Genomic DNA, 22,622 nt, shown 5'->3' with positions numbered 1-22,622 from the left:
AAAGAAACGACAACACAGCAGTGCAAACAATCACAAGGGCATTTATTGCACCTTTCATAGATCAATGCCTGCCAGCCGAGTTGCTATACACAAAACATGCCGATGGGCGCGCGATAAATCTAGAAGTCCGACTCACCGCGACCGGATAACGAGCGAATAAGTTCACCCCATGCTGGATCGATCCCAACGCCTGGTCGTTCGCGCGTAGGGTCACGCGAACGGTGGCGCGCTCGAAGGCGGCCACGCGAGACGGTATCGCAGAAGCATGGATCGCCGCAGCACGCGCGTGACGTCCGCCAAGCTCGCCAGTCCGCCGCTCAAGAGGAAGAGCCTGTCCATAGGGCCTGTCTTTCCCGCGACTAAGTAACCCCACAGAACACCTATACGGTAACCCCGCCTATCGGCGGCGTTAGCAGCGCAACACTCGCGCCATCTCTCGCACTGCGCCTCAACCACTCCGACCGCCGCGGCCGCCAGGCCACGCGAGCCGTGCGGGAAAACTAGATCTCAGGGGAGGCGTGAGAGTCGCGCATCCCCACAAGCGAAGCTGTATATGGCTAGTCGATTCGTCCGCCTGTCGGGCGCCTGCATGTACGCCGGGAACTCCTCCGGTGCAACCCCATGCGCATGCACAAAAAAAAAAAAGGTGAAAGAGAGGCGCGCGATTAGCCATGTTGGATTAGCTGCACCAGTATTGACCTCGTTACTCTCCGTCGTAGCCGAGCGCGCGCACAGCAGTTTCACTCCTGCTCCGAAATGGGTAGGCCACACGTAATACGTGCTCCTTAGGAGCAGGGAGCTTTCGATCAGCAAGGCCGCGAGGAGAACCGAGAATGAACTTGTCTATGCTGCGCCAATGCTGTAGCCCGGGCACAAGAACAGCTAGGCTCTTGCAGCCTAGCACAAGAGCGAGAGACAACTTTGTTCGTTAGAGTGGGAAGCTAATTCATATGCTCGTCAGGTAGGCCAGATGGCCGCCAGGCGATGCGTGACGGCGACTTCTTCGGCTCGCTCCACGGATCGGTGTTGCACGCATGGGCTGAAGCTAAGCAGCACTTGAGCCCACGATGAAGGTGAGGGAGAGGCCAGGGGATTGGAAGAAGGGGGGTGGGGTCCTCCTCACAGTCCCAGAGATGCGACTTGGCGAAGCTAGCTCGCCGCACAGGTGACAGTACGGAGTTACTCTGTCCAGATAAATGTGCGAGTATACGTAGGCGTTCGGATATGAGTGTGTCTGTGCATGACCTGCGCCAGGTACGTGATATCCTGAAGCTTGTTTAGTTTATTGTGTGGTACGTACGGACCTAGTGTGCCGTGTAACGCACAAGCAGCAACTGCGTACCGAGAATCCCTCAATCGAGCCGTCGTTTAATGAACCGTCGGGATTAACCCAGTGATAACCAATGGGGCCGCATGTCTCAGCTTCGCTGGTTACGGAGTGCTTGGGCGGTGAATTTTTTTCTCTGAACTGTTTAGTTCTTCAATAGCTACGTCATTTCGCAGTCTTCGAAAGCTAAGCGAGCCTTCTGCACCAGTAGTGTCGCCACCCATTTACAACACAATCAATGTCATTTTGTCAGTGGGTGACCACCAAACACGGGGCACTCGCACGCGTGGAAGTTCGTAACTAGCCGTCAGATCAGCGTTCCTCTCGAGGAGCTGCTTTGCATCCATGCTATGTTTCACCGTAAGACAATCTGTATATATCTAATCGAATAGCATACTTTTAACTTTTTACTCTTGCTTCTCTACCAGCTACTACGAAACGCTTACTAGGTCTTACTAGCTAATTCTGTTTGAAATGGGGGAGACTCACTTGCGTGAAAACTGCCAAGGAAAGCAGTTGCCCTGATGCAGGCAAACACATTGTGTATTGCGCTGAAACATATTAGAGCACATTTGTCAGTTTAGAATGCAAAGACCTTTGCCCTTCGCTTTTGTGATATGACACTCGGTATAATGAAGACATATTCACTGCTAAAGACATCTGCATTGAAATGAAGACATGAGCATTGATGGCCGTATGTGTCATGCTTTATCCTTTTGCTTTGTTGTGTATCTGTCATACTGCTATTGTTAAATTTTCCTCTTTGTATGGTGATGACGTGCATAACATCACATCGCAAGCAGTCTCTGTGTAATTAGTGTTCAAAGACTAGTGCGATGGCTTTTCTAAAGAGAGGTAGGGGTTAAGCTGCTGTGAAGATTTTTTTGAGAGGGGTAGTTGCCCGTGAAGAAATCGCGTATCAGAAATAGAACCTGTGGTACCCTGGGTTTTAGTATCTAACGGTGGAAATGATGCAGAATACATTAAAATTCTTTTTTTGCCTAAAACCAAGAACTAGCTGAAATATGTAAAATATTTTAAATAGCACCCATGAGCAACTGCAAGCTCTGCGCACCTAGACCCAAAACACACAATTCTCTTTCTTCACTCTAAGGAGGCTTTTAGCTGCTTTGTTGAAGCCCCAAGTACATTCTCAGTGGCGCATTAATTTCAGTCTACCTTTTGCTCAAGGTGTGCCCTAGACATAATTGAGGAATATACACTTGCAACTGGGCAGCAGCCTTACCTTGGGAGACCAGTGGTAGGGCACATTTTAATGCGATAGCGTTAAGGAGCTCGTGTCGCAGAAAAGCCTGTGTCGTCGACGTTGACCGTGAGCGAAACATTTCGACAGGCAATACATCAATGAAAACAACTTGCAAGATGGGCTGCGTGGCAATCGAACCAAGGTCTCCGGAGTGTGAGGCGGAGACGCTACCACTCAGCAATGAGTTTTTTTTTGTTGTTTTTATTACTCAGCAATGAGTCTGATCCCTCAAAGTGGGACAAAAACGCCTCTGGTGAATGTGGTGCTGCTTTACAAACATGGCGTAGAAAGCTAGACTGCTGTGTATATCAGTAATTATGAGCATGTAAATTACAGAACTCGCAGTTAAACGCGTAGCGAAGTACGTTTCCACTACATTTCTTCTGCGCTTTCCGCACACGCAGAGCCATTTTGCGGCAAACACAGAAGACCCCCTCCTCTCAATGTACGGCGCTGCCCCGACAGGTGGTGCGCCACGCGCGCATTGGCGCTGTGCGGGGACCGGTGCAAGGCGCATCGCGGCGCCGACTCCCTCTCCCCTGACGATGCTTCGCCGTCCTCCCTCACGGGTTGCAGAATGAAGCGTCCTTCCTTTCTTTAGATCACTATCCATCTATCTCTCTGCCCATGCCGATCACGACGTTTGGCTGGCATAGATCATTTCCCCCTCCGAGACACCCAGTTCTTAGGTTCGTACCGCTTGCCCAGGCGCACGTTTCGTTGTCGCGCCGAACGCTGCGTTGCTCGACGCTCACCGCGTGATTGGTGGGTGCAAAGTTCGATGCGGGGCGCCTTGTAAGTGATCGCTGCACCGTAGCGCATTGTCTTACACCCCTTGGCGGGTCGACGGGAACGCTGTCGCCGAAGCTTAAGCGTGCTCCAATTTTTATAAAACTAGGCAACTTTGTTCACAATGATTGTGAACAAAGCTCCACTTGAACAATCTTTTCATTTTTGTGGTTGGCGTCCAACTTTTATTACCATGTCATACCATGCAATACTTTATTAGCAGATGAAAAACAGTAACAACTTTAAAGGGCCCCTGAAACGGTTCGGACAAATTTTGTAGGCGCGTAGGGTACAGCTTAAGTAGAACATTCGCACCACAATTTAAGTGAAGCGTTACGTATTAATGGAGCTGCAAGCGATTATAAGTTACCCTCCTCCCTAGCTATGCTTTTCCTCCTCAACTCGCTCGCCGAGCGAGCGGCGCTAAGCTCCGCCTTCACTGGTTCAGCGTCACGATGCGACGTCACATCGCTCACTTCCGGTTGTTTAGGAGCACGCCCCCTCCCGCGCGAGACCTCTCCGCTAGCCGCTTGGCCGTCGACCGAGAGCTATCGAAGCAGCGTGCGTTGCGAGCATTCTGTCGTAGCGCCGAACGTGTCCGGTACTCCGCTAAAAACAGGCAAGCTGGTCATTTCGGCAAATGACTGGAGGCATAAACTCAAGCTGATGAAGGAACTTTAGCGTAGACGTACGTGAGCAGCCTGATCGGTCTGCACGGTCCAGACACTTGCTGGCGCAGCGCTTAACCAGTCAAACAAAGCGCTAATATTGCTCTAACCAAGTGTAAAGCATTTTAAACATTTATAAATCAACGTGTTGATGATTACACTCCTGCGAAAAATACACACCAGCAGCAAAGAATACACTTCGTTGCTGCTACTGTGCATGGTTGAGCTCTGTGCCACCAGGTGGCTGCACCGTGCAGAACGTTCACATTTGCCCTTCTGCTCATCTCGTGGCTCATCCCGGCACAGTCAAGCGGCCAGACCCTGTCCCCTTGCGCTTGCGTTTGCCCTAATACTGCACTCGCGGTTTGCAGGTCGCTAGGTTTGCAGTCCACAAGGCAACAAAGTCGAATCATAGTGCTCGCGAAAAGACTGAGACCGACTCTGACCGCGGAGCTCTCGTCAAAATGGAGTACGTTGTAACACAAGCAGACGACACTTGCTGTGTGCCGGAAGTGCTGAAGTGTACTAAAAAACTATTCTTGTGTATTCTCTTTAAGTCATTTTCTTTTTACAAAAACAAAGGAACTAACATCATAACTATTACGAGCATCATTTGTTCACCATAAAGTTGGAAAAATTATCGACCACGCGCCCTGGTCAGCCAATCAGATAGCTCGCCCATGTGACGTAATATGGGTTATTTGCATCATATGGGTAGGGGCGGCTTAAAATTCCGCCGAGCAGTGCGCTACGATCGGCAGCGATGGGTATTTTTAAAACCTTATAATAAATTATACGCTTTACGCAGAGCACTTAGATGCATCAATTAATGATCAGAAGAACCTACTCTAACGACTCAGTACGTTTGTAGAAAATCGCCAAAATCGTTTCAGGGTCCCTTTAACACCGCGTTATTGCAAGATATCTGGCTAGTTTTACATAATCAAAAATGCCAAATAGTTAATCATTTTAGCTTACAAATACTTAGCCCGTAATATACTATTCATATGCAAAACTTCAAATATTCGTCCATCCCTACAAAAAATGCTTCCTTTACCAGCGTTCAAGGATTAAAACAAAACAACTACTTCACCATTGCTAACACAACAGAGCATTGAACATGTGCCAAGAATTGCCTCTGTCATGTGTAGCAGTACTAAAGTACTAAATAAAGCTGTCATGTGTAGCAGTACTCTGCAGTCTGATTGAGTCAACTGAAGTAACAACGGGTAAGTAGCATCAATTGACCTGAGCTCAGTTTCTGTGGTTTTTTTTTTTTTGATGCCGCTATACTGGACAGAATTGGCAAAAAAAAATTTGCACCCATGAATGATGCAGACATCGTGACTCGAGGAGCTACACCCCCCCCCCCCCATCAGATATACACATTCAAATCTCAATATAACGAAATTTTCTGTTCTCTACAAGGGTGGAAATGTGGGCCTCTTGGTCAATCATAGAATGTAGTGAAGTGCAGAAAAACAAGGTCACAAGCAGAAATGAAACACAGACACACAAGCGCGAAATTATGTTTGTTCAATTTCTTGTACTGTATCCTTGTTTTTGTTGCACCATATTAGACGCCGTTCGATACTCTAGCTGTCACATTTACGAGCAATGAAAACCTAGAATCAACTGTCTTGCCTGATTTGCAGTAATTAAAAAGCAAAATGTGGATATAGTAGGTTTAATTAGGTTCTCGTGATTTTAGTATCATTGCCGTATAGCTTTTAATAATGCTTAATTGTTTCTCTCTGGAAGGTAGAGTACATGCTCAACTGCTACAATAAGTGTGAACGTAGGCAAAAGTGACATTTTTTGCTCTTGCACAGATTTTATGGTATGTTGCTTGATTTAATCAAGTAATTTCGTTTTAACCAAGCTCTCAATTATAAAAAAAATATATAAAACCTCATATCCTAATAAAATTTGCTAACTAGACTTGCTGTACTTTATAATTAAAGTACACTATATCCAAAGAAGCAACAGACGCCGTGAGTTGCGAGCAAAATTACAATGACATTGCTTTAATCTAAGCACACCGAGCCCCGCTGTGAAAGTACACGTTACGTGCATTGGGCAAGAAAAAGTCTGAGGGAACCATAATACCACACACATTCATTCAAAGTAGAACGTGAAAGTGCCACGGGCTTGAAATGGTTATGGGCATTCGGAAGCAGTCTTTCGATTACCCATTCTTACTATCAGCCACACGTTAGCATAACAGGACCATGTGGGAAATACAACTGTGTGGGCACCTTGCCGTGTGCGGATCAGAGGGTTGTAATATAGTGGCACTCTAAGGGTGCATGTTTAAAACACCGCTTTTGCTTTGCCTATCGCCTGAGCTTTGCAGCTGCTCCATGGTTGCGTGCCTCGCACAGTACAGACCTTGCAGACGAAGCGCGAACGTGAGCTCAACATAAACATGTCATTGTTATTCTCTAGAGATTATTTATGAGAAAGCATCAAATTGTGCATTGAGCAAAAAAGCTGGTGTCTATAGCCTCAGCGAAACGGCACCTAAAATCCCATTGGCTGCGACACGTGCCTCAAGAGCGTGCCACGACGGAGCAGAGCAGGTGGACAGGCACACCTGCCGTCACTCTAGGACACCAGGAGTTGTGTGAGGGGAAAGGGCATCGTCGTGACGCCACATCATCCTCACTCTCACAAGCCGGCGTGCGGCCCCTCTCTCTCTCTCTCCCTCCACTGGGCTTAGAAATGCTAGCCATCACTTCTCTTGGAGCCCCAAATAAAATTAAATGCTAAAATAACTGCATTGCATGCTGTCATGAGGGTACTAAAATAACAACAAGAACAGACAATGAACACTCATTAAACACAGGCATTTATTTGGTCCTCCAACGCCAAGTAAACTCCTTAAAAATCAATTGCTGTAAACAAGTACTTATTTGTGGAAAGAAGAAGCATAAATAGAACAATATCAGAGTCTCCAGGATAACACCAGACATAGCAGAACCTAGAGGCAACGAACACATGAGCCTAATAGGAAAAGTTCATATGCAAAAAAAAAAAAAAATAATAATACTGAAAGACTTAGTCACGCAGATGTAGGAAATATATACAGAAGTACAGCCACCAAAGATAACATCAATTATTCTAAAGCTGCTTCATAGCAACAATGCGAATACAGACAAACCTTAAAATAGCAAATGTCAATTTACAAAACCAGCGATTTAAAAAAATATTTTTGTTACCCTATCTTAGCTTCACTGAAAATCATGCGACTTTTTTGATGATTTAACAAAGTAAATTTATCAGGAAGTTTTGACTGAAAAAAGTTTTCCACTATATAAAGCACGTACTTGAAGCTTCTATGGCTAGTAAATCTAGCAAAAAAGTATCAAAATGTTGGCCCAGGTAAGTCATCGACTGGCCGTGTCCTTCAGCATCCCACCGTTCAGGGTAGTGATGGCCTTTGCCCACTAGTACACCACCACCACATTTGCTAGCAGCTGAAGCGGTTATACTATATGTAGCTGCATTTGTCAGCATGGCGGTGTCATGTTTTCTGGTGTTGTCATGTTTCCTGGTGTCTGTATTCTCCATGGTGCCACACACGTATTCACTAAATTTACTTTTCGGGCATGTGACACGAGATGAAAAGTGTGCGATAGTTTTATAGCAAAAAAACCTAAATCATGTGCAGCAGTTTTGCACCTTAATGCACAAGTGCAACAGTGAACCACACCTATGTATTGGATTTCACCGTGACCTGGTACCCTGAAAAAATTGGACAAGAACCTTGTTCACGTTAGCCCTTATATCGTACATTTTATGCCTTAGTGTGAAGTGGTGTTCAAGAGATTTTCTGAAAGATGCATTTGCGGACTAAATAATTAATCAAAGTGACAAGAAGCCTGCTCAAACCCAATGTGAAATTTCCAGCAATTGCTTGGACTGAGCATATCGCTTTCACGAGAAAGTTCTTGGGGAGTTTTACCACATTGTAGCTCAACATTTACTTGCACTTATAGTACCAGTCAGATGTAACAAGGAGGATAGATATAGCAGTAAGACCACTGTAGGTGTAAACTTGTACCGATACGTTTCTATAATTGTCAGAAGAGCATGTATAAGTTTAGCTTTGTTTTCTCCAGGCGCTCAAATTTCTGTGTATAGCCTTCTGTGGTGAATGTGTTCGTGACCAGCTGATGACCACATATCGGGATTTCCAGAACTCCTTCCTGTAGTTTCACTCAAGTGACAGTCATACTTTCCGGCAATAAACTCTTCCTTCTTTGTTGGTGAGACGTGTCACTATGCTGCTCTGTTGGACCTCTGTTGCCGCTGGCACAGGTTTGATGTCATCAAAGAATCTTTCGTGGGCACTTGTCAACACCCATGTCTGGTTGTAACACAGTAGTCTGTACAAGGGATGGGCCAGCGCAGACACTAGAGGCAGGAATTTACTATATTAGTTTACAGCTCCGAGCAAAGAATGAAGCTATTCCTTGTTTTCTGGTGGTGGTGCGGCTACAATGGCATCTGTCAGTTCTATTGTGGGATTTACCCCATCTGCGTACAGTCACCAGATCGTGGAGGCAATGGGTATTCCATGAAAAGGCTGAGCAGACTTGGCAACTCTGGCATGCCGACTTTTGCTGATGTCCTGCTGCTATTTATTGACATCGCCACATCAAGTCATAACAAAGTGAAATGTGGAATTTAGAGCAGCTAAAATCCCAGCAGAGATTGAGCTTAACTCTTGTTTTCCTTGTGCTGTATATCTTGAATTTCTTTATGAGCGATAATGCGCTTGTGTGGGTCGATTTTCATCATTTCTTTTGCTCGTTGCCTTATGATATGCTGAGAATAGATCTAGAGCAAATATGGTAAAACAAAAAGCATTCCAGGGCCATATTAAGAGCACATGGGGACACTTGTCCTACTTGATGCAGCAGAACACCCTGTAGCTTTCCCCACATCTATAGATTTCTAACTTTAGTTCAACATACCTGCTGACCCACTCCGCTGCATGGTGGTGCTGTGTCCTCTTTATGTCTGCTCAAGTACTCAGCAAGTGCAAAGGAATTGGAGCAGGTCGCAGAACAGTAAGGTCGGTCACCTATATGAACGCTCAGTTGCTACTTCATGGCACTCTTCAGCGAGAATTTCGGAGTGTATGAAGGGCAATGAAATGGCTTCTCGCCTACATGGGTGTCCAGTTGTTCCTTCATGTTGGCCTTGCACGAGAATCTCAAGAGGGCATGAAGGGCATTGAAATAGCTTCTCGTCTGTTTGGGTTCGCAAGTGTTACTTCATGCTGTTCTTATGCGAGAAGCTTTGAGGGCATGAAGGCCACTGACATGGCTTCTCTGCGGTGTGGTTGCGCAGGTGGTCTTTCAGGTCTGGCTTTCGTGAGAACCTCTGAGGACATAGAGGGCATTGAAATGGTTTCTCGTCGTGTGGTTTAGCAGGTGGTCTTTCATGCTGGACTTATACGAGCAGCTCCGAAAGAATGAAGGAACGGCCATGGCTTCTAACCTGTGTGGGTGCGCAAGTGGTTTTTCATGCTGGATTTATGTGAGAAGCTTTGAGGGCATGAAGGGCATTGAAATGGCTTCTCGCCTATGTGGGTGCGTAGGTGGTCTTTCATGCTGGACTTACGCGAGAAACTTTGAGGGCATGAAGGGCATTGAAATGGCTTCTCACCTGTGTGGGTGCGCAGGTGGACATTAAGGTTGGCCTTTAATGAGAAGCACTGAGGGCATGAAGGGCACTGAAATGGCTTCTCTGCGGTGTGGTTGCGCAGGTGGTCTTTCAGGTCTGGCTTTCGTGAGAACCTCTGAGGACATAGAGGGCATTGAAATGGTTTCTCGTCGTGTGGTTTAGCAGGTGGTCTTTCATGCTGGACTTATACGAGCAGCTCCGAAAGAATGAAGGAACGGCCATGGCTTCTAACCTGTGTGGGTGCGCAAGTGGTTTTTCATGCTGGATTTATGTGAGAAGCTTTGAGGGCATGAAGGGCATTGAAATGGCTTCTCGCCTATGTGGGTGCGTAGGTGGTCTTTCATGCTGGACTTACGCGAGAAACTTTGAGGGCATGAAGGGCATTGAAATGGCTTCTCACCTGTGTGGGTGCGCAGGTGGACATTAAGGTTGGCCTTTAATGAGAAGCACCGAGGGCATGAAGGGCACTGAAATGGCTTCTCTGCGGTGTGGTTGCGCAGGTGGTCTTTCAGGTCTGGCTTTCATGAGAACCTCTGAGGACATAGAGGGCATTGAAATGGTTTCTCGTCGTGTGGTTTAGCAGGTGGTCTTTCATGCTGAACTTATACGAGCAGCTCCGAAAGAATGAAGGAACGGCCACGGCTTCTAACCTGTGTGGGTGCGCAAGTGGTTTTTCATGCTGGATTTATGTGAGAAGCTTTGAGGGCATGAAGGGCATTGAAATGGCTTCTCGCCTGTGTGGGTGCGTAGGTGGTCTTTCATGCTGGACTTACGCGAGAAACTTTGAGGGCATGAAGGGCATTGAAATGGCTTCTCACCTGTGTGGGTGCGCAGGTGGACATTAAGGTTGGCCTTTAATGAGAAGCACTGAGGGCATGAAGGGCACTGAAATGGCTTCTCACCTGTGTGGGTTCGCAGGTGGACTTTCAGGTTGGCCTTTAAAGCGAAGCACTGAGGGCATGAAGGGCACTGAAATGGCTTCTCGCCTGTGTGGGTGCTTAGGTGGTCTTTCATGGTGTACTTATTTGAGAAACATCGAGGGCATGAAGGGCATTGAAATGGCTTCTCACCTGTGTGGGTGCGCAGGTGGACTTTTAAGCGGCTCTTTACTGCAAAGCACCGAGGGCATGAAGGGCACTGAAATGGCTTCTCACCCGTGTGGATGAGCAGGTGGGTTTTCAGGCCAGGCTTTCGCAAGAAGCTTTGAGGGCATGAAGGGCACTGAAATGGCTTCTCACCCGTGTGGATGAGCAGGTGGGTTTTCAGGCCAGTCTTTCGCAAGAAGCTTTGAGGGCATGAAGGGCATTGAAATGGCTTCTCACCTGTGTGCATGCGCAGGTGGACTTTCAGGGTGTCCTTTAATGCAAAGCTCTGAAGGCATGAAGGGCATTGAAATGGCTTCTCGCCTGTGTGGGTGCGCAGGTGGACTTTCATGTTGGACTTATTCGAGAAGCTCTGAAGGCATGAAGGGCACTGCCATGGCTTCTCGCCTGTGTGCGTGCGCAGGTGGACTTTCAGGTTGGACTTTAATGCGAAGCTCTGAGGGCATGAAGGGCACTGAAATGGCTTCTCGCCTGTGTGGGTGCGCAGGTGTTCCTTGACCTTGGATTTTTGCGGGAATCTTCGAAGGCATAAAGGACATTGAAATGGTCGCTTGCCCATATGGACACACAAGTGCCTCTTTAGATTGTCTCTTTTGGAGAAGCTCTTAGGGCATAAATGGCACTTAAAAGGATACTCGCCAGTACAGACCCTGGCATGTGCTTCCAGACAAAACAGTTTATCAGCTTCATTGTCACAGAGATTATCTTGGCAGAGGAGTTCCCGCGGTGAATTGTGACCATTGGCTGTTGATGAAGAAATAGAAGGCCTGGATGCTGCATAAATAGAAGAAAAGTAATGTTATGAAATGCAGAAAACAGTTACTAAAGCTAATGATGAGTTTAGTTCTTTTTTTTTTCATTTGGGAGGTCTTGAGGGTGATTTCAGGTATGGTGGAACAAATGAAGCCCAGTGGTCAATTTGATTTACTCAATATTTCAACATCTGAATGCTTCATGACTTTGTTTACGAAGTCCAACCGAACAAACTATTTTTCAGAAAGGTGAAAAATTACTAAGTGAGAGAATCTGGAGTGTTCTAAAACATCTGCAGATTTCTCCGACCCTTAGAGGGCAGCGTCAAAAAGCTTCGACCTAGCTTCCTCTCTGAGCCTTTAAAAAGAGAACTCGCGGTCTGAAGGCAATATTTGGCACATGCAAAACTTCTGGTTTGCTGGCACGAAAAATTTCTCTGGTGAGAATTCATTGATCAGTTTCTTCGTGAGCACATGCCTAACTATGGCAATGTTTTCATAAGTTAAGATAGTACAGTGCGAGCTAGGACATACAGTATTTTCCGTGTATAACCTGCTAACACATAGAACCTTGCGCTCCTTTTCAGAAGAGCCCAGAAACACAATATGCAAGACTTCTAGGAGATTAATAAATTTGGCAGAGATGCTTAAGAGAGCTCACTTGTCAGAATGCGAAAGTGTTATAATCTACCTCCTTCCCATTGGCTGCACCGTCTCATGCCTACTGAAGCACACATTGGGCCACACCTTTAGTAAGACTCGATATGTGCAATGACACATGCACAAGGCACACCTTTAGCCAACCAGAACCGTGAAGCCACTGTGGCATCGGGGAAGCATGCTCTTCCCATTCCTCGGAGGCCCAGGATCATTTCCCACCAAGACCGAAATTTACAAAATTTTCTTTTCATAGCCCTCGATTTACTTTGATTGCAGCAACCTCCCTGATAAATTTGAAGTCAATCCGAGAATTTTTGACGTGTTTTTACTCTGCACCATCGGCAATATTTGGCACGACTGCTCGGTGTCACCGCTGCTTCTGGCAGATTTTCGTGTACTGGACATACTGCTTTCACATAAAAAATTGCGTGTATATAACCCCCAGAAATAACTGCATACAACCCTCAAATGTTTGCAAAAACAGCCTCCTCTCAGTGTGAAACGAGTTGCCCATGTAGCTTCTTTTTAGTGATCTCAAAATTCTTTATCTGAGAAGACTATTTGACTTCCTGAGCTTGATTCAGTGTCGTCCTTATAAGCTTAACAATGTACGACATCTTCAGTTGCAGTTTCGCTCAAAGCGAAAACTATTTGGCATGCATTATATTCTGCTCCTTGTGCTCTGCCATCGCAACATTGTGGCAAATGATTGCTGAAACGGGCAAATAATGGTCTAAACAAACCTGACTGATTGATTGATGTATGGGGTTTTATGGCGCAAGGGCCAGATATGGCCAAAGTGCACCATACACATGGTAATGGGTTTTCAATGAATTGATTATGAAATGGAGTAATGTACTATAGAATGGTGAATGTAGCAGGGCTGCATATAGGCCGAAAATCAGTCACTTTAATTTGCATAAAATATGCAAGTATTAAAACAACAATGACCAGAGATGTGAGCTATGATAATAAATGTTGAATGCAAGGGCCTGGAGGCACATGCTATATAAGGTGTACCTAATGCAGCAACAGCCTCTGGTAAAGGCTGTCCTACATATTTTTTTACTGATAACTTGCAATGGAAGAATGTCATTCAAAAATTTGGTGTCGACTAATGGATTTTTGCAAAGAAACTGTGCTGGATGTAACGGGATACGTTGTCGGTAAGCTAAAGGAAAGTGTTTCTTCATGTGAATTTCTGCTTCCCAACATTCCACAAGAGCATAGATGATGGTCAGCATTTCACCACATCTGCCACATGTAGAAGGTTCGTCGCCAGTCAACAAGATGTTGTGTGTACAGTATGTGTGCCCTATTCCTACTCGACATAACAGCACATCGGTTTGTCGTGAGTTTATTATTAATAGGGAAGTGCTTAACTGTGCTTTAAATAGATTAAACTTAATTGAGGTTTGGGCATCTCACATGCATTGCCAACAGGGTTTAATTTTTTTTTAAGGAAAGGTTTCAAATCTATGGCGGGAACAGCTATGAATGAGTTGAAATCTTTTGTTATTGTGGATGTGGCTATTTCGTCGGCGAGCATATTACCTTTGATGCCTCTGTGCCCTGACATCCACCATATTATGACATGTTGATGAGATGCATAAACAGAGCCCAGGACTCTATAAAGGTCACTAATTACAGGATTTTAATGCTTTTGTAGTGATACGAAGCCTTGTTAGCGCTTAATGAGTCTGTAAGTATAGTTGGCCTCTCTAGCTTCAATTGTTTGATGTGCCTCACAGCCGACAATAGCGCATAGGCTTCAGCCATAAATATACCGGTTTGGCAATGCAATATGCCGGACTCCAAAAAGGACCGATTGCTGCATAAGACACGTCAGCCTGTGAATTTGATGCATCAGTGTAAAACTCCTGACAGCAGTTCTTCGACCAAAGTTCAAGGAAGAAGATTAAAACGTGCATCTCAAGAGCACTATTAGTGACTTCAACAAACGACGTCACATTCCACAAGCTGCCATTGCCGCGGCGTTGACAGCTTTGCTGGAAGCATTCGATGGTGCTCTAGAAGTGGCTCACGCATTTCTTCATTGAAATTCCTCACATGCAGTAAGAAGGGGCTCCCTCGCTGTGGGCCGATTATCAAAAAGTACGGCACAGGGCTCATCGTTTACAGTTGTGCAACAAGGATGTTCAGCATTCACGTTTACCTTCAGATAATATGTGACGGTGGAATATCGCCTCTGTAGACAGAATGACAATTTGTTTGATTCTACATTGTGGCTTAATACAGGGCTTGTCCTGAAGGTACCAGTTGTGAGGTAGACACCTAAATGGTACACGGAGTATAGGATATTTAGTGCGCTTGGCATTGCAGAATGACAGACTATAGCACCACAGTCAAGGCGAGAGCAGACAAGGCTCCTGTACAAGTTCAGGAGGCATTTTCCATCACTACCCTATGTTGTGCGTGACAATATGTTTAAAAGGATCATCTAAGATGGACGATAAAGGGAAACTTAGAGTGTAGAACTATTCCCAGGAATTTGTGTTCGCTGCTCACAGATAGTTCCTCTCGATTGATTGTGAGTTTTGGTACTGGTGGTCACGACTCTTTCGTTTGAAATGAGTATGCATGTACTTTTCTACATTTTAAATCCATTTACATTCGCCCATTCAGACAATTTATTTAATACAAGCGGCACCTGTCATTCGCAGATAGAAATATTACATGATATGATACCTATCTGCACGTCACAGACATACAATAAAATATAGTGCATGGAATGACTCTACACAGGGAATTCATTTTTACAACAAAGAGCGTTCAACTAAGCACACCCGCTTGCGGCATGCCAGCTACCTGGGTGAATGTTCTAGATAAAGCAGTGCCTACTCCTACACGAAATGTGAGGTTAGACAAGTAGCTTTCGACTGTGTCTAACATATTTCCACAGACCCCCATCGCGGAAAGATCTTGCAGAATCCCGAAGCACCATGTTGTACGCTTTCTCTAGACCTCGAAATGCCAAAAGTAAAAACTGCTTATGTATAAACACATCTCTGATTTGTGCCTCAACGTGAACAAGGTGATATATTGCGGACCTACCATCTCAAACACTACACTGGAAGCGGTCCAGTGTTTTGTTATCTTCTAGGAAACAGATTAAGTGCTCGTTTATTTTTTTCATTCGGTTTGCACAGACAGCTTGTTAGGGTTACTGGCGTGCAGCTGGTGGCTGAGGACTGGTACTTGCCTTAAGTCTTAGAATGACTACGGCTTCATTCCACGAAGACGGAATATATCCAGCTGTCCACGTGGCATTAAATAGACATAGGTGTGGTTTCAGTGCATCAGGATGTAGGTATCTAATCATTTTGTACATATTGCGATGACCACCCGTCTCTTCACGTTACGACTAAGCTTTTTCATCCTATTGCTTGGGGGGAGGATGGTTTAATTGTCCAAACGGCTAACTAAATAATTAACCCTTTAAAGTATAAAACCCTGTAAACTAAGTAACACTATACACTATAAACTAAAGACTATAAACTAATTAAAAAACCCTATAAAATATAAATAAAAACCCTATAAAGTAAGGCACTACACAGGTAATCTGGAAGATGCGACAATGCCTTTGGCATATTATCTTTTTTTTCCCCTTTTCCACATTATTTCTACAATCAACATAATTATTTTGCTCAATGCTATATCCGGCTTTGTTGCCTATTGCCTACATATATTTGCAACTCCAAATAGGCAGCAGTATATTTGGAGATTACCAATACAGCTGAGTAAGTCATCTAATTATCAGAATTTATCTTGACTTGGTATATTATCACACATTCAGCTTTTGAGGGCATACCTGATGGATAAACATTTATTTGTTGTGCCTTTACAGGAATGAATATCACATGAGCACGGACACCTCGTTGAAACGATTGCATTTTGTATGGTTTCCCGAAGCCAACGTTTGCGATCAAGAACATAAAAAGTGACCCGATCCATTTATGCTCCCTTTTTACCAGTTAACGGGTCCCTAGGATGGTGTGGACAAATTCTGTAGACATGTCGGGTACAGCTAGAGCAAAACGTTTTCGCCAGAATTCAAGGGAAGCACCTCATATTTAGAGAGTCACGGACAATTACAAGTTACCCTCCTCCCTACCCATGCTTTTCCTGTTCAACTCGTTTGCCGAGCAACAAGGGCTAAGCTCCGCCTTTACCGGTTCTTCGTTATGATGTGATGTACGTGAAGCCCACTTCCAGCGACTTGGAGCCAGCCTGCAATGCCTCTCCAACCTAAGCAGTAGCCACCTGGTCTTTGATACCCGCAAGAACTATCCAAGCAGCGTGTATGGTGAGCATTTTGTTGGGACGCTAAGCGGATACAGTATTACGAAAAACACAGGGGAGCTGGGCATTTTTACGGATAGGCGGAGATGGAAACCGGAGCAACTTGCATGCAGGGCAGCCACATATTGGCGCAGAGCTCGACCAGCCAAGCACTGAGGTGATATTGCAGTAACCAAGTGCAAAACATTCTAAACATTTAAAAAGACGTGTTCACCATTATGCTGCTCCCGAGAACTTATACTAGCAGCAAATTAAAACATACCATGTCAATCTGCGACAGAATATCTCAGATTGACATGTCGTCAATCGCCAGATTTCCAGCCAAAAACGCAATAAGGGCAATTCAGGACGGTCACGGAAAGAAACTTCAAGACCAACAGGGAGCAAGCTGTAGCACAAGTAGATTACACTTGCTGTTTCGGAAGTACGTGAGTGTTGTGATAAATTCTTGTGTACCGTCTTTCTGTTACATTTTTTATAGAAATAAGTTAATCAACGTTCCAACTATTGTGAATATTCATTCACCATTAATGTTGAAACAATTATCAATGATGCAAAGTGAGTAGTCAATTGGTTAGCTTGCTTGACTGATGTCATGTGTTCCCGCTACACAGATGGAGACAGGGAGGCTGAAAGCTCAGGGGACCAGCGCCAATGCGATCGGCAGCAATGCACATTTCCAAACCTTCTAGTTAGGCGTGTGTCAATATTAGAAACTTTCAAATAAGGAATTAAATAGCCACAATTCTTGAATACCAAAATTTTTCGTATAGTTCTCAAATGCATTAAAATGTCAACTGTGGGCAACCAAACAGAAAATTGGGGCAAAAGCACAATAATAGTCATTCCCATGAGCATAAAATACGTATAAACTTGATAGACTACATAGTGCAACAGGCTATGCTACAGGGGTCATTCTCACTTTCAGAAAGTTCTGTATATGCGAACAAACTGTTAAATGGTTTCTCATGGTGCATTCATGAATTTTGATAAAAACATGATAATGCACAATATCATGGCAGAAAGATGCTAAGCTTATGACTACTATGATCTGAATACCGTATGATCTGAAAATGGCTGCTTATTATTAGAAAACTGTTAGAATAGTATTGACATTCAATTCGATCCTGGCACTCCATTAGCACACCCCTCCTCATAATATATTACATGCCTTGCGAGGAGCGCTTAAATGTATCATTTAATGAATAAAAGGATGTGCCCTAGCCACTCGGTGTGTCTGTACAATACTGTCAAAGTCGTTCCAGGGTCTCCTTAATACGCTCCCGGAAATTAAGATCTTTCGCCACCAGTGTTGAGTAAATCACATAACTGGTAATGTCTTGTGGCCGCTAGATCTTAAGTGAACAAGAAAAGGTGTGAGGCACACGCAATTGAGAGCAGTATGCACTCGCCACAGCAGCTTCCCCCCGCAGTACTAACCCGCCCGTGCCCAGCGAAAACGATGGCACGCACTTAGGTTCCTGTTCTGATGCAAGTAAATTCACAGCTATCGCAGCCAACCTTAATGCGATGAGCATCTTTACCTATATGTTTCATGGCACCTGTGGCATAGTGCCATAGGAAGCATAATGCATGCTTTTAATAGGCAATAACCCAAATACACTGCTGTCCCCTACTGCAGGCGGCATGAAGTGAGCATCATGTTTCACTCTGGCAGCATCGTATTCTGGCATCACCCACCAGCTTGATCTCATTTCGGTTTCCCGTCCCCGTATTTAAACACTGTGCAAACAAAAAACAGCATAATGTATGTAGTTCTGCACATGCAGCCCCAGCTCTTCGCATCACGAAGTCAGCAGTCAGCAATCCTCATGAAGTCAGCATGTCAAACCATCCTACCTGCATAATGCTCCACCTTAAGCTGCTGACGAAGGCCAAATTCGAAGAGTGCAAAAGAGAGCTTACGTAGCAGCAAGAAAACACAACACGCACCTCAAGCCGCTCTGGCCCCACCAGTTCAGCATGTGTCGGTGTTTCATGCTATTACAAGTTGCGCAATGCACAGATTCCAACAAAAGTTGAGCCTGCCAAATGTTTCACTGACTTCAGATTGTATGTTTGGCCAGTTAGAATGTGTTTTCTAGCGTTTTTTTCCCCAGAAGCTTTGGTGTACCACGATAAAAGCTATGGCATTTCATTTTACAGCCATTTAATGTAACGCACAGCCATTGGAAAAATGTTGCAATCATGAGAATTTTACATCCCAGGCCGAGCACTCTGGCGCCGAAAGGCCATGGCGTCCTGTAGCGTCGTAGGAATGCGCAGGCGAACGTAGAACAGTAACAAACAGTTTATTGCTACATGGTGCAGCAAAATGGATGTACAAGTACAATTGCCACAAAAGAAACTTGCCAGCCTTCTCTGGAATCGGGGTTGGGTCATTTGACTACGTGGGATCTTGACTTGCCGAGTCTATAAACAGCATGTGGCACTATCACGTACATGACATATCTTCCCACTTAATTTGTGGGGAGCTACAGTTATACAAAACTAAGATGGTGTGTAATGATCTGGTGGTCGCCGAATGTGCGCGAGATATCTTCGTAAGATGGCGCAGCCTCTGAAGCAATGTGTGCTGCCGTAGTGATCTCTGCAGGTGTGTCTGAGAACTCCCAGAAAGTGTCCTTATTCTTTTCGCACTTGGAGACCTCAGTGGTACCCAGGAGAAGCCGACCTTGGCGACGATGCCATACTGCGAAGCCCATTGGCATGTGCACCTTGACGGCATAATAAACAGGTCGATTTTGCAGTAACACAGTACCCGGAAGCCATCTTGGTGGCCCATTGCAATTTAGAAACAAGAACACAGTCTTCCACAGAAAACTGCCGAGCCATGGAGCTGCGCTGGCTGAACTGAAAAAAATTTCTGGTGTTGAACTAGCTCTTCTACTGCCAGTTTGAGAATGTCCTGTTTGGAACGAAGAGGGTGACCGAACATTAAAGTGGCCAGGGCTTCCTTCGTAGTAGCATGAGGTGTATTACGATAAGCTAGTAAGAAATTGTGAATGCTGGCCTGCAGGTTTACCATGTTTCATTCTTTCTTTAGTGTCTGAACAAAATGCTCTGCCAAGGCATTTGAACTTTCAGAATAAGCCACTCCTGTGACTTGACGTGAGCCTATCTCTTCACCTAATTCTTGAACTCTGTTAATGTAAATTGTGGTGCGTTGTCAGATACAATTGTTCTTGGTTAACCGAAGTGGGAAAACATTTTGCAAAGAAGTGGATAACTGCCCTGCTGGTTGTGTTATTCACAATGCAGACTTCTGGCCATTTAGTATGAAACATCAACTGCAACTAAGAACAAAGTCTGCCAGAAGGGCCCTGTAAAATTGATGCGCATTCGCTTCCAAAGAGCGTTTGCCAACGACCACAGGTGCAAAGGGGCACTGTTAGGGTCATTACGCTGATTCTGACATGGTTTGCATTCATTCGTGTGAGATTCCATATCAGGGTCAATAGAAAGCCACCAAATGTAGCTGCGCGCCAATTCTTTGGATCGCACTATACCTGGATGACCGTTGTGAAGTTCTGAGCTTCATGCGTGGTCAGCCGTGTTGTCCGCAAAGTTAGGGCATTCGGTACTTGTGAGCTCGGGTGCAATGTGCTTGTGACAGTGTTTGTGATGTTGCGAGTGCAATGTGCTTGTTTGTGACCGGAATCGACCGCAAACGTAGCGAGTAGAGTGCATCGGCTTCCGTCAGCCGGTGCCTGACGAACTGGCAAATGCGAAAAATAGTAGGCCTCTACATTTTCATTTGCCAGTCGAAACTGCAAGGAATACATATAGGCAGGCAATGTAACAGCCCAACGCTGAATTCATGCTGCTGCCAAGGTTTGTATGCCAGACTTTTACCCCAAGATTGATTGCAGCGGTTGATGATCTATTATCAGCGTGAAAGGGCGTCCATAAGGATAGTATTGAAACTTCTTAACACTTAAGATGATTGATAACGCTTCTTTCTCAAACTGGCTATATTTCTGCTCTGTATCAGACCACGTCTTGGAAGCGCAAGCAACAGGACGGCTGCTACGGTCAGCGAAAATGTGTGAAAGCACGGCACATACCACATCTTTTGATGCGTCGCAAGCCATTTTAAGCATTCTTTGTGGGTCATAGTGGCTTAGGACTTCTGTAGACGCCAGCAAAATTTTGGTGTCATCAAAGAATCTTTGGCACGCACTTCTCCACGTCCATGTCTGATCGCGATGCAGTAGCTTGTACAAGGGATGGGCCAGCGTGGCCAGCCGATGCAGGAATTTACCATAGTAGTTCACAGCTCCAATCAAAGAATGAAGCTGCTGCTTGTTCTCTGGTGCTGGCATGGCTACAATGGCATCCATCTTTTATGTTGTGGGATGTATGCCACCTGCACTCAATTGCCAGGTTGTGGAGGCCATAGGTACATCATGAACAGGATAAGGAGGCTTGGCAGCGGTGGTGCAAAAACTTTTGCTAACAACCTGCTGCTGTTTGTCGGTGTCAGCACATGAAGTCATGGCAAAGTGAAATGTGGAATTTAGAACAGGTAAAATCCACCAGAAGTTGAGGTTAATTCTTGTTTTCCTTGTATCTTGAATATTTTATGAGTGATAACTAGGGTTTGTGTGGGTCGATTTTCATCATTTAGTATGCTCTTTGTTTTATGACACACTGAGAATAGATCTAGAGCAAATATGGCGACCCAGAAGAAGCATTCCAGGGGCCCTTCGAAAACATATGGGCACACTTGTGCTACCTGATGCAGCAGGACACCTTGCAGCATGCTCTACATCTATATTTCTAACTGAAAATCTAGTTCGACATAGCCGTTGACGTACCCTGAAGCTGCGTTTACTTGTCTGCTGAACTAATCAGCATGCGCAAAGAACTAAAAGCAGACAGTGCAACAGCATGGTCGGTCACTTGTATGAATGCTTAGGTGCTGTTTCCTGACACGCTCTAGCGAGAATTTCCGAGTCCATGAAGGCCACCGAAATGACTTCTCGCCGGTGTGGCTGTGCAGCTGTTTCTTCACATTGGACTTCCACGATAAGCTCCGAGAGCATGAAGGGCATTGAAATGGCTTCCGGTCTGTGTGGATTCACAAGCGTTCTCTCATGATAGACTTATGCCAGAAGCTTTGAGGGCAGGAAGTTCACGATCATGGATTCTCCTCTGAGTGGGTGCGCAGGTGGGTTTTCAGCTTCATCTTTCGTGCAAAGCTCTGTTGGCATGAAAGACACTGAAATGGCTTCTCGTGTGTGTGGGTGTGCAAGTGGTCTTTCATGCTGTACTTATGCGAGAAGCTCTGAAGACATGAAGGGCACTGCTATGCTTTCTCACCTGTGTGGGTGTGCAAGTGTTTTCTCATGGTGGATCTATGCGAGAAGCTTTGAGGGCATGAAGGGCATTGAAATGGCTTCTCGCCTGTGTGGGTGCGTAAGTGGTCTCTCATTGTGGATTTATGTGAGAAGCTCTTGAGGCATGCAGGGCACTTCCATGGCTTCTCCCCTGTGTGGATGTGCAAGTGGTTTTTCATGCTGGATCTATGCGAGAAGCTTCGAGGGCATGATGGGCAGTGAAATGGCTTCTCGCCTGTGTGGGTGCGCAGGTGGACTTTCAAAGTGGATTTATGCGTGAAGCTCTGGAGGCATGAAGGGCACTGCCATGGCTTCTCACCTGTGTGGTTGCGCAGGTGGCCATTCAATCTGGACTTACGCGAGAAGCGCTGAAGGCATAAAGGGCACTGCCATGGCTTCTCACCTGTGTGGATGCGCAAGTGGGCATTAAGGTGGGGCTTTCGTGAGAAACTCTGAAGGCATGTCGGGCAGTGAAATGGCTTCTCTTTCGTGTGAGTGCGCAAGTGTTCCTTGACCTTGGACTTTTCTGAGAATCTCTGAAGGCATGAAGGGCATTGGAATGGCCGCTCATTAGTGTGAATGCACAAGTGTCTCTTCAGGTGGTCTCTTTTTAAGAAGCTCTGAGGGCACAAATGGCACTTAAAAGGACGCTCGCCAATATGGACCCTGGCAT

At 45.4% G+C, this 22,622-nt stretch overlaps 2 protein-coding genes across 3 annotated transcripts in view; both read right to left on the bottom strand.

Moving 5' to 3' along the window:
• Window positions 1-6,879: 6,879 nt before the first annotated feature.
• Window positions 6,880-10,269, bottom strand: LOC139049295 (zinc finger protein 782-like; the record flags this gene model as incomplete). The annotated part of the gene is made up of 2 exons (XM_070524673.1): window positions 6,880-9,931; window positions 9,981-10,269. Coding segments are annotated over 2 exons (663 nt in total), but the record flags the coding sequence as incomplete, so codon positions are not given.
• LOC135913749 (oocyte zinc finger protein XlCOF6-like) overlaps window positions 10,267-22,622 on the bottom strand; it is a 35,222-nt gene continuing 22,866 nt past the window's right edge. For both annotated transcript variants that reach the window (XM_065446386.2, XM_065446385.2), the window contains one exon: window positions 10,267-11,625. In XM_065446386.2, coding sequence (XP_065302458.1) covers window positions 10,394-11,625 — 1,232 coding nt within the window. In that variant the 3' untranslated portion in view covers window positions 10,267-10,393. The remainder of the gene's footprint in view (window positions 11,626-22,622) is intronic.

This window comes from Dermacentor albipictus, chromosome 8, assembly GCF_038994185.2.
Source record: "Dermacentor albipictus isolate Rhodes 1998 colony chromosome 8, USDA_Dalb.pri_finalv2, whole genome shotgun sequence".
NCBI classification, from domain to species: domain Eukaryota; kingdom Metazoa; phylum Arthropoda; class Arachnida; order Ixodida; family Ixodidae; genus Dermacentor; species Dermacentor albipictus.
This window is presented reverse-complemented; position numbering and strand designations above follow the sequence as displayed.